The following is a 12487-nucleotide window of genomic DNA, read 5'->3' on the forward strand; positions in this document are numbered from 1 at the left end:
TCTATGGATTTGTCTACTCTGAAAATTTTATATAAATTGAATCATATGATATGTGGTCTTTTGTCTGACTTCTTTCAGTTAGCATAATGCTTTCGAAGTTCATTCATGTTGTAGCATATAGCAATACTTCATTCTTTTGTACTGATAATATTCTGCTATATGGCTGTATTATATTTTATTTGTCCCTTCAACCATTGTTGGGTTTTGGGCGCTGTTTCCCTCTTTGGGCTATTATGAATAACACTGCTATGAACATTCACGTTCACGTCTTCATTTCTCTGGCGTATATACCTAGGCATAGACTTGCTGCATCATAAGGTAATTCTATGTTTAACATATTAAGGAAATGCCAACCCTTTTCCAAAATAGTCACACCATTTCACATCCCCACCAGCAATCTACAAGGGTTCCAATTTCTCCACATCCTGACAAACACTTGCTATTATCCTTCTGCTTACAGCCATCCTAATAGGCATGAAGTGATACCTCATTGTGGTTTTGATTAGCATTTCCCTAATGATATTAAGCACCTTTCCGTGTGCATACTGAATATTATGTACTCATTTGAGTGTCTTCCTTAAAGAAATGTCTATTCAGATCCTTTAACCATTTTTAAATTCTGTTATCTTTTTATTGTCCAGTTAAACAGCTCTTTATGTATTCTAGATAAAAATCTCTTACCAGATATATGATCTGCAAATATTTTCTCCCATTCTGTGGGAAAGTTTTCACTTCCTTGAAGGTGTCCATTGAACACAAAGTTTTTAATTTTGATGAAGTCCAATTTATCTATTTTTTCCTTTGGTTTCTCGTGATTTTGTTGCCATATCTAAGATGGCTTTGCCTAACCCAAGGTCGCAAAAATTTATCCGTATATTTTCTTTTAAGAGTTTATAATTTTAGCTCTTACATTTAGGCCTATGATCCATTTTGAGTTAATACTTGTCTATGGGTAAGGTAAGGCTCCAACTGCATTTTTTTGGCATGTGGATATACAGTTGTCCCACTACCATTTGTTGAAAAGACAAACTGCAATTCATTTTGAAGTACATAATTAGTACTGGCTCCCAGTCACTGGCTCCCAGTTAGACTGTAAGTACCAAGAGTGCAGGGATTGTGCCAATCTTGTTCACACTGTATCTCCAAGCACTCAGTCCAATGCCTCGCTCCTAATAAGCACTCACAAACGCTGGTCAAATGAAGTAACATTTTGTCATTAACAAGTACTCTACAACTCTACCGGTTAAAGGTATTATCATCTCTGTGTTACTTAAGCTCATAAAAGTCAGGCAATATGTGCCCAGTTTTGCTGGTTCTCAATTTTGACTCATGTGTTCCCTCCTCCCCCGGGAAGGGAGTTAGTAAGCTCCTCCAGGACAGGAACTGCTTCTACTTCCTCATGGTGTTGCCACCGACACAAATGCAGCTCAGGGCTGGGCACAGAAGACACGCTAGACAGATGAACAACTGAGGGACAAATGCACAGTGCCGTCCATGACCGAGTCCCTTCCTCTCTCCAGTTCCTCCTAGCCGCAAACTGTGATCAAACAACACCAGACAATATATAAATCCCCCTCCTCACCACACACCCTAGGCTGATTCTTGCCTCAGTGCTACCACTCATGCGACCCCCTTTGCCTTCCCTTTCTATTTGCTAAGGCCTACTGATATTTGAAGCCATTTCCAATAGGATGCTTACTCTGGTCTCCCAGGTTGGTTAGGGCATCTTCTGGGCTACTGTCTCACAGCACAGACCACACTGTGTTGCCACAGTCTTCCCCAATCACCTACATTGAGGGCAGGAATCATGTCTGGTCAGGTGTACCTCATGCCAGGCATAGGGCCTAGCATATGAGAGGTGCTCAGTAAATTTTGTCAAGTGATCAAATGGATCATGGAAGGTAAAAGCAGTCTGAAGTTGAAGACTGATATCACCAGGGTTCCTTCATTAGAGAACGTTTGGGCTGATGAAAAACTGAGTTAGGCACAAAGCAGAGAGGCCCAGCTTCCTGCTGGGAGAAGGGAAATGGGTTGGGGGTGTTGTCTTTCACCCAAGTTTGTTCTGAAAGAAATGTGATCTCCACTGAGAGAATAGGAGGCCTCATTTCTCTCAGCCTGGATAGCTCCTTACACGGCTCAGCCCAAGCCTGGACAGATGTGCCTTCAGTCTGCCCTGTGCCCTATGTTTCGGGTGAGTGGTTCCTACATCCAGAAGCCAGGCTTGGGTATGAGCTGAGCCGAGGAGAAGGGCCACCTGCTCATGCTGCTGACAGGTGGGACGGGGCCCCAGGACAGGGCTTCCACTCCTGAAGAGTCAGTGTTGAACACATTAAGAAGGTTTAAGTGCCTTGGGGGAGGAGGAAGGAAATGGCTGCCACCCAGGGAGAAAGGAGGAGAGGAAGAAGGGAAAAGGGAGGGACCCAGCCTCCCTCTGATATAGCTAATGGGCATATGGAAATAAGACTCTGGACTTTCTGCTTCAAGTTTGCTGAAAAATCAGTAAAAAGCAACTTTCCCCAAATTCTGTTTGGGGAAATTCTGTGCTGGGGAAGAGATGTGGGAAACCAGACCTCTCCCTGACCTGGGGAGGCACACAAACCACTGGTTTAAGCTGAAGTCTAGCTCACAACCTTCTTAAACAAAGAACAGAACGGGAGCACCTGGCTGGCTCAGTCAGTAGAGCACAGGACTCTCAATCATAGGGTCTTGAGTTCAAGCCCCACAGTGGGCATGGAGCCTACTTAAAAAATAAATAGGGGCGTGTGGATGGCTTAATCAGTTAAGCATCTGACTCCTGATTTTGGCTCAGGGTTGTGAGATCGAGCCCTGCATGGGGATCTGTGCTGGGCATGGAGTCTGTTTAAGATTCTCTCTCTCCTTCTGCCCCTCCCTGGCTCATGCTTGCTCACACATGTGGGCACTCTCTCTCAAAAAAGAAAAAAAAAAAAAAGATTGCCATGCTGAAAAGCAGGGTCTGTGCCTAGCTCATCTCTGACTCCCTTACAAGGGGTGAAGGGAGACTCTGAGTCATCATGACCAAAAGAGATGAAACAACAGCAGGCAGGAAAAAAGCAGCTGGAAACTGGGGGAGACACACAAAAGGCCCCAACATACTCTATCCACACAGGCAAGAAGGAATATTCTGCATCACACACACCATGAATTCAACCATTTTCTGCATTCTTTTGGCAGGTGTTTATTGCTATTAGAAAAATGTGTATTTGAAAGAGCTAAAATAATCAACACTTGGGGGCTCACTGGGATAGGGTAAACTCAGCCTCCCCTGGGTGATGGAAAAGTGGATTCACTGCACTGATACTCTGCAAATACACTACCTACATTGGGTTGCCACAGGAAAGCAGCAGCCTGGCAGCCCTCAGCGGTCACCAACCGGTGATGTGAGGGTCAGCAAAGGCCTGCCAGGAGGCGGCACGGCCAGTTTTTGCCCCCTCACTCCCTTGTACTGCAGCAGAAGGAAGCAAGGCTCATCTGTTTCTGGGGAAATGAAGACGCCACGCACAGCTGGCAGTTATGAATGGCTCTTATAACAGCAAGCTGACATCTGTGCTTGGTTTTTAAGATGCATCATCGCATGTTTATTAAACTATTGCTCCGTCATATTTATTTGGCTACGAAACAACTCCCAGCCCATACTTCCAAAAGTGGTTTATTAAAAACTAAGCTTTGAACATTAATACTCAAAAGCACCCTTGAGAATCAATAATAATGCTGCAGATAAAATGAAAGGGAATCAAAGCAGTAAGTCTTGGTGGGGGCTGCAGCTGAATTTCAACACGTTCTTATACATTCAGGCAGCTGGAGTGGGGAGGAGCACCAAGAGTGTGTGGCACTGGGTGCGGGGATAGCCACTGCGAACACTAGATTTCCTGTCCAAAATGGGCACATGGTAGCAGGGAAGGCGGGGTATACTGTGGCCACCTCACTTTATACAAAGGGCCAAAAAGGCCAAGATGAGGCCCAGGGTAGGCCACTAGTTTCACCAAGAATAAAACCTCTGCCCCTAACCAACAGCCCCATACTGATGCCCTATGCTGGTCCCTGTCTGCGCACCTATCCTGGACACAGACGGCCCAGTCCCAGCACCAGGCTGAGCCCCAAGCTGTGTCCCATCCCTGCCCAAGAACAAACCTGAAATCCAACCTGCCAGCGGTCCTAAAAGGCACAGCTGAGCCAGGCAGACTGGAAGAATGCACTCAGCCCCTGAGCAGGAGCCCAGTGTGTACACCCTAGCCCTGCAGGCAGACTTTTCTAACACCAAAAGACCTGGCAGAAAGGCCTCTTCCAGCTCCCTCCCAAATCTCCAAACTTTTTCATGGGTGCCCCCCATCTAGGCAACAAACAATAACACCTGGCCACTTCCACAAAGATATAACAACAAATTAGAAGATTCAGTAAAGGACCCAAAGGATGTGGGGAGGACTCTGAACCATGCCCTGCAAAGAATAAAACAGAGGAAGGATCCAGAGCTGTTTGGGGTTAAAAAAAAAAAAAAAAGGAGACACAGGGCTGACTCCCTACCTTAAAACATTTAAAGGTTGACCTGGGCCAAGGGAGCCCAGGTGACTGTGACCATAGGGAAGTCACAGGGTTCACTTTCCAACTTAGTGTGAGCATTTCCTCCAAAGCAATCATCACTGGAGGAAGGGGTTCACCCAGCTCAGGCCCTCTTGTGGGGGAGAGCAAGTCCTGGGGTTCAACACTTACCTGCTGACTTCTTGGACATTGTTGGTGCGGGCAGCTTCCATCAGGGCTGCATCTGAAAAGAAAGGGGGCACTGGTCAGATCCCTATCCAGGACCTACCCTCAAAGCTGCATGGAGGACCCAGTAAAACAATAGAAATGGAAGAACTTCAGAAACATGGGCTTTAACAAGGGAAATTACGCCAAGGTATATAAAGGGAAAGCTAATCATCTCCTGTCCAGATGGTATCCACTGTTAACTTATCTTCCACATCCATTATGGAACCCAAACTCGTAACTCTTCTCATCATACAGGTGGTTCAGGTAAGGTGCTAGCAACTATGTGCTGTCTATGGCAAATGCATGATGTGTGAATCCCTTCACTCTTCATTAGCTAGAAAGCTCTAATGTTTCACATGGCTGTCACTGTTATTAATCATCCCCCGCTACCTTGTGCCACTTTCACCCCCAACTCCAATTTCTCAGCCTAGTTTTGAATCTCATGTCACAAGTCACCAACCCAACACCAGGAACAGAATGGGAACAGGCAAGGGTGTGGGCTCCTCTGAAAGTTAAGAGCCTTGACCAGGAATCAGAAGGCCTGGCTCCAACAGTCTGCCCCCTACTCCCTGTGCTGTAGCAGCCCCTTTCCTTCTCAAACCCCACTTTCAGGACTATAAAGCAGAGGCAATAATCCTTGTCCCGACAGCCTCACAGGGATGCTGAGGAGATGAAATGAGGGTCAAAAAGTCTACAAACTCCTCGGTGCCAAGATCAGCAAAAGGAGATCCAAAGCAGAGGGTTCCAATCCCTTAGGAACCACCTAGCAGAAAAGCAACCGTAGGGGCACCTGGGTGGCTCAGCTGGTTAAGCATCTGACTTCAGCTCAGGTCGTGATCTCTTGGTTTGTGAGTTAGAGCCCCACATTGGGCTCTGGGCTGACGGCTTGCTCAGAGCCTGGAGCCTGTTCCGGAACCCGTCTCCCTTTCTCTCTGCTCCTCCCCCACTCACACTCTGTCTCTCTCAAAAATAAATAAACATTAAAAAAAAATTTTTTTAAAGAAAAGAAAAGCAACCCTAAACCTAATGTAAGCCTGGTGTGGCCTGGGCAGTTGGCAGGCTACTGGCACCACCTTGTGGCCAAAAGGAAAACTGCCTGACTCAGAAAAAAACAACAGTAGAGGCACCATTTTTTCAAATAGTCAATACCAAATGCTCTTGGAGCCCTATCTGCCCAGCATGGTTTTAAGCTCCATTGTTGAACAATGGAAAGACCATAGCCAGCCCTGCCTCAAGGAGTTCTCAATCTAGCCAAGAGACTCACCCAGTGAAACATTGAGAAGGCACTGCAGTAGGGTGGGAAGAGCAGGATCTGGAGCCAGACAAACCTAGGCTCCCATCCCAATTCTGCCACTTACTTGCCATATGACCTGGCCAACTCACCTAACCTCCTGACCCTCAATTTCCTTACCTGTACAGCAGGGATAAGATGGCCACCTTATCATGCATATGCAAACCGGATGTGTGGTTCAAACATTAGTGTCTCCATCCCACCTGCCAGCCTAGACTCTAGGGTCAGATCTTTCCTGGTTATCTTCCCCAGTGGTTCTCTAAGCACACATCCAGGGATGCTCAGGCAGCCCTCAGCTGGAAGGAGAACAAAATTCCCTCAGAGATCACTGTATCCACTCTTGCCTCACTCTGCAGAAAGAAGTGGCTTCTGCATGGTCACAGGAGGAATGAGGAATGAGCTGAGAACCAGGGCCTCCTGGCTCCTACAGGGAACAGTTCCTGAGCTTGTAACTCCAAATCAGGGTATAGGGCAGGCTAGCAAAGTCTGAAGGGTTGGAAGTGATCATGGTTTTGGTCATTACCTATTTTAGTAAATAGACAAAGTCCAGTCTGGAGCCCCCAGGAAAGTCTAAGGCAAGACCTTGGACACCTCCCCCAATCCATCTAAACATACTGGCCTCAGGACACTGCCTGCTCATGAACTTTCCATGGCTCTCCACTGCCTACAGGAGAAATTCCAAAACCTCCAAACCCTCTTGTCTGACACCCAGGCCCCACTCCATCTGCTCTCACCTCATTCCAAAAACGCCCTATCCTCCACCAGGCTGGCTACCCTGCTAACCTCTATACACATCATGCTGACCTGTGAATCCCTTATCTGTGAAGCCTTCGCATGAAACAGAATCCAACTCAAGACACATTTACTGCATACCTACTAAGTTCCAGATGCTATCTATGGTGGACAAACGATGTGAAAGTATTAGGGAAAGGGGCTGGTATCAACCTGAAAAAAAGATAAGCTGCATTCCTTGCTCAATTGGAGCTCACACTATCGCTCTCTTTTTCATCTCTTGCCTCATCCTACAGAACTCAAGTTCAAATTCCCCATCCTCTAGGGGTCTCCAATCTTCCAGGAATGCTTTCCTGACCCTACTGGCCCTCCAATCCCCCAACAACACACTGTCAGACCACTCACCACACCCATAGGCCTAACTGCCTGCACTGTCTCCTTAACTGACTTTTTGTTAGGAGTTCAAAACCTCCCAAAATTGGGCTCACAGAAGGTATTAAAAAAAAAAAATGCTCAAAGTTATAGAATTATAGCATGCCTAGTCCTCCTGCCAACTGTCCCACCTGGCAGGATCACCTCACACCTGAGACCAGGCACAGCAAAACCCGTGGGAGTCTGATGGGCAGACCCACGCTGCTGAACTCCAAGAGTCAAAATAACAGCACTGTAAGATTACTGAGAAATCATTCTTTACTGTGTAAGGGGTGGCGGGGGGTGGGGGTGGGGGGGGTGAAGCCAGAGAGGAGCAAGGGGTGAGCAGTGGCAAAGCTGGCATTGAAACCAAGTCTCTACTTCCTTTCTTAGGCCACCTTACAAGGAAAACTTCACTAAATTACCCAGTGGTTGCCGTTAGAACACACCGTGGTTTCCTGGAGGCCTCTTAAGAGAGGAATTGGACCAGGCAGAATATTAGACCATAAAGGGTCCATTCTCTAATTTTACATGTTTTGTCCATTGCACAGATGGACAAAGTAATGCCCAAAGGAGGGAGCTGACCTACGATGGGAAGTTACACAACTCACAGGCAACTGAGCTCTCCAGTTCACCACCTTGCCCCAGTAACCAGATGATGTCTGGGTTCCTCCAAGACTGAAGCTCTGCTGGTGTAAATCTACAAGCAACTCCCACCCTCAAGTCAGGACACTTCTCCCGCCTCTACCTTCCCCGAACCCAGACTGCCCCGATAATCACCCTTGTTGGACGGGCTCTTGCTGTAACAGTGAACCACTAGCGCCGTGGCCAGGGCCCACATGCTCAGTCCAGCCTTGTTGGGGACTCCGTTCCAGCTGTCCTGTCCCGGGAGTGTTTCTTCTGGGCTAGGAAGGCGTCCCCATGTTGTGGCTAGGAAGCACTGGGTCTCGGTGCGTTCTCCCTGACGCCCCCAGGTGGCTGCCCCTCCTCGGGTGAGGAAAGCCCGCGATGTTGCAGGGCGCCCCCCGACGGCCGCCCTCAGCCATTGCGGCTCCCCGCGGCCCGCGGTGGTTACAGCCTGGCCGGAGGCACTTCCATTTCTCCGCAGCGATGGGGACCTAAGCAGCTGCAGGAGGAGCCGCGGCGCCGGCGCTGTTCTCAACACCAGGGACCCCAGCATCGTGACAGCTGCTTCGATAACCCCCTGGTGCCGGCCCCTGTGCTGGCCGCGTCCAACATGGCTGCCGCGGCGCGTTCGAAGACGCCGCGAACGCGGTGGAATTCCGCGCTACTTCACGGGAGTGGTAGTCCACAGCCTTAGATTTTTCTGCAGCTGGAGAACAAATAAACTACACTTCCCAGAAAGCTGTGTTACTCGCGTCACAATGACTGCCGACTTAGAGGAGCCTAGGGCATGTTGGGAAATGGAGTTCGAGTGAGGGGGCGTGGTAAGAAGGGAAATGCCTAGGTGGGATGTGTCGATTAAAGTTAAGGTTCGAATATCCAATGGAAAAAAGACAGTCTTTTTAACAAATGGTGCTGGGAGAACTGGACAGCAACATGCAGAAGAATGAAACTAGACCACTTTCTTACACCATTCACAAAAATTAACTCAAAATGGATAAAGGACTTGAATGTGAGACCGGAAGCCATCAAAACACTAGAGGAGAAAGCAGGAAAAGACCTCTCTGACCTCAGCCGCAGCAATTTCTTACTTGACACATCCCCAAAGGCAAGGGAATTAAAAGCAAAAATGAACTATAGGGACCTCATAAAGATAAAAAGCTTCTGCACAGCAAAGAAAACAATCAACAAAACTAAAAGGCAACCAACGGAATGGGAAAAGATATTTGCAAATGACATATCAGACAAAGGGCTAGTATCCAAAATCTATAAAGATCTCACCAAACTCCACACCCAAAAAAACAAATAATCCAGTGAAGAAATGGGCAGAAAACATGAATAGACACTTCTCTAAAGAAGACATCCAGATGGCCAACAGGCACATGAAAAGATGCTCAACATTGCTCCTCATCAGGGAAATACAAATCAAAACCACACTCAGATACCACCTCAAGCCAGTCAGAGTGGCCAAAATGAACAAATCAGGAGACTATAGATGCTGGAGAGGATGTGGAGAAACGGGAACCCTCTTGCACTCTTGATGGGAATGCACACTGGTGCAGCCACTCTGGAAAACAGTGTGGAGTTTCCTGAAAAAATTAAAAGTAGATCTACCCTATGACCGAGCAATAGCACTGCTAGGAATTTACCCAAGGGATACAGGAATACTGATGCAGAGGGGCACTTGTACCCCAGTGTTTATAGCAGCACTTTCAACAATAGCCAAATTATGGAAGGAGATTAAATTTCCATCAACTGATGAATGGATAAAGAAATTGTGGTTTATATACACAATGGAATACTACTTAGCAATGAGAAAGAATGAAATATGGCCCTTTGTAGCAACATGGATGGAACTGGAGAGTGTTATGCTAAGTGAAATAAGCCATACAGAGAAAGACAGATACCATATGTTTTCACTCTTATGTGGATCCTGAGAAACTTAACAGAAACCCATGGGGGAGGGGAAGGAAAAAAAAAGAAAAAAAAAAGAGGTTAGAGTGGGAGAGAGAGCCAAAGCATAAGAGACTCTAAAAAAAATAATAAATAATAAAAAAAATAAAGGTTCGAGTGGCAGAGCTTTCTGCCACGTTCAGTTAAAATACGCGACGCAGTTTCTGACTACTGCAAGTTAAACAGGGATCTTCAGCAGAAGCCTGTTATGAAATGTATGCTTATTTCTTTTAGCTTATTTCTCTTTACAGCCTGGGATAGCTTTTCAAAAAATGTCTAGGGTAACCAGTCTACCTGTAATAGCAATTCTCTTTATTTTCCTACACAGACTTCCTTTCAGTTGAAGAGCTAACTCCTAGTCTTGCTTTCTCACTTGAGGTATTTTCAAAGAGTTTGCATCTCATGGCGGCTGCGTGCGGGAAGTTGGGCAAGGAATGTTATTCCTGTCTACAGAAAAGGGAATTTGGGCTCAGAGGTTCAAAAAATTGCTAATAAATCGATAAGTAAAGCTCAGGTCTTCTAGCTCGGAAGAATACCTGCACCCTCATTTCTTCCCCTCTCTTCTAAACTACACACAGGCGGGCAAAGGAGGAAGCTCTTTTTTTATGGCAGTCCCATCTCTTATTCCTGCATTTCCTTTAAGTCTCTGCTCAAACTTCACATTATCAGAGCCTTCTCCGACGATTTAAATTAGCAATCCTCTCCCCCCACTCCCACCATCTTGCCTACTTTTTCTTCACAGTACTTACCACCTGCCATACTGAAAACTCGTTTTGCTTACTGTCTTTCGGTGGTAGAACGTGAGCCCCAGGAAACAGGGACTTTGTTTTTTCTCTTCTACATTACTAGCACCCAGAACGATATCTGGAACAAAAAGAGCTACTCAATAAATATTTGTTCGGTAGAAGGATTACTCCCACCTTATTATCGTGGCAAAATGAATATAAGCTTTGGAGTGCAGCAGACCTGGATTTCAATTTTGACTCTTGCATTTACTGCATGTGTGACCTTGGACAAACTCCCTTCCCTTTCTCATTGTTAATTTTCTCATTATCAACGGTCGTATTCTACCTACCTTCAAGAGGATTGCTTGTATTGGGGCACCTGGGTGGCTCAGTCAGTTGAGCATACATCAGCTCAGCCATGATCTCACGGTTTGTGAGTTTTAGCCCCTGCACCCCGCGTTGGGCTCTCTGCTGTCAGTGCGGAGCCCACTTCAGAGCCCCCTTCAGATCCTCTGTCCCCTCCCTGTCTGCACCTCTCCCACTCGCTCTCAAAAAATAAAAACAAAAGACATTAAAAAGGAGATTCCTTGTATTAAATGAGATCACCACTGTCCCTGGCTCACTTTAGGTCTTGAAGAAACGGCAGCTGGCATTGTTTTCCCCACTCTCGGGGTGCATTGGATTCCCTACTCTAAACTTATTTCTTTTTGAAGTTTTTAATTTAAATTCCAGTTAGTCAACATAGTAATACAACACTTCTGTACAACACCTGGTGCTCATCTCAGCAAGTGCCCCCCTGAATCCCCATCACCTATTTTACCCATTCCCCCACCCACCTCCCCTCTGGGAACCATCAGTCTGTTTTCTATAGTTAAGACTCTGTTTCTTGATTTGCCTCCCTCTCTTCCTCCTCCTCCCTTTGTCTGGTTTCTTGCATTCTTCATATGGTATACTTATGTGTGGTATTTGTCTTTCTCTGACTTATTTCACTTAGCATAACACTCTCTAGTTCCATCCATGTCATTGAAAATGGAAAAATTTCATTCTTAAAAATATGGAACGCTCATAAATCTGCATGTCACCCTTGCACAGAGGCCATGCTAATCCTCTCTGTATCGTTCCAGTTTTAGTATAAGTTCTGCCAAAGCAAGCACTTTACTCAAAACTTCTTGGGAGCAGAGATGGAATTTCTCATTTCTTCATCCTTTAGTAAGGCACTCAGCAAATAGCTGTTAAACAAAGGAGCCTGCTTGGGATTCTGTCTCCCTCTCTGTCCCTCCCCCACTTGCTCTCTCCCTCTCTCTCAAAACAAATTAAACTTAAAAAAAAGAAAAGCATTTTGACCTTCCTATTTTAAGAGATTCCCAGGGCATCTTGTCTTATTAGCCACTCTACTCACTAGAACATCTTCACCCTCCCTGTATTCTTTTTTTTTTTTTAATGTTTATTTATTTCCGAAGGAGAGAGGGACAGAGCATGAGTGGAGGAGGGGCAGACACACACACACACACACACACACACACACACAGAAGTCAAAGCAGGCTCCAGGCTCTGAGCTGTCAGCACAGAGCCCGACCCAGGGCTCAAATCCACAAACCTCAAGATCATGACCTGAGCTGGAGTCGGACACTCAACCGACTGAACCACCCAGGCGCCCCTCCCTCTCTCCCTGTATTCTTAGAATGCTTGCACTTCCCAATTTAGGCTTGGTCTCAGCCAGAGGAGCAATCTCTGAGCTCCCATTACCAGGTGGGTCACAGGATGGTGTGAGTATGCAGAGCTCAGCCCCTCCTTACAACAGGTGCTTTCCAGAGCACTTCAGCTTACTGCGCAACTTACAATCACTGGGTAATTCTCAAGGCATTTCCCCATTGATTCCCTCATTTGATTTTCACAAAAAACATCCGTGAGGGGAGCAAGGCAAGCTTGAAGAAGACCTAAAGTAATTTAAAAAATTAGAGTAGGAAAGCTTTCTGGGTGTGACACAAAA

At 46.4% G+C, this 12487-nt stretch overlaps 1 protein-coding gene and 1 non-coding gene across 3 annotated transcripts in view; both read right to left on the reverse strand.

The window, feature by feature from the left end:
• CLPB (caseinolytic mitochondrial matrix peptidase chaperone subunit B) overlaps positions 1-8524 on the reverse strand; it is a 143190-nt gene extending 134666 nt beyond the window's left edge. Inside the window, exons 1-2 of one of the 2 annotated variants that reach the window (XM_049619377.1) lie at positions 7976-8524; positions 4726-4777 (exon numbers count right to left, since the gene is read on the reverse strand). In XM_049619377.1, the coding sequence (XP_049475334.1) occupies positions 4726-4777; positions 7976-8375 (452 nt within the window). In that variant the 5' untranslated portion in view covers positions 8376-8524. The remainder of the gene's footprint in view (positions 1-4725; positions 4778-7975) is intronic. The other variant, XM_049619386.1, reaches the window with a different exon arrangement.
• Positions 8525-11545: 3021 nt separating this feature from the next.
• Positions 11546-11651, reverse strand: LOC125917239 (U6 spliceosomal RNA). The gene has a single exon (XR_007456124.1). It is a non-coding gene; the product is annotated as a U6 spliceosomal RNA (small nuclear RNA).
• Between the last annotated feature and the right edge of the window lie 836 nt (positions 11652-12487).

The sequence above is a fragment of the Panthera uncia genome, chromosome D1, assembly GCF_023721935.1.
Source record: "Panthera uncia isolate 11264 chromosome D1, Puncia_PCG_1.0, whole genome shotgun sequence".
NCBI lineage: Eukaryota > Metazoa > Chordata > Mammalia > Carnivora > Felidae > Panthera > Panthera uncia.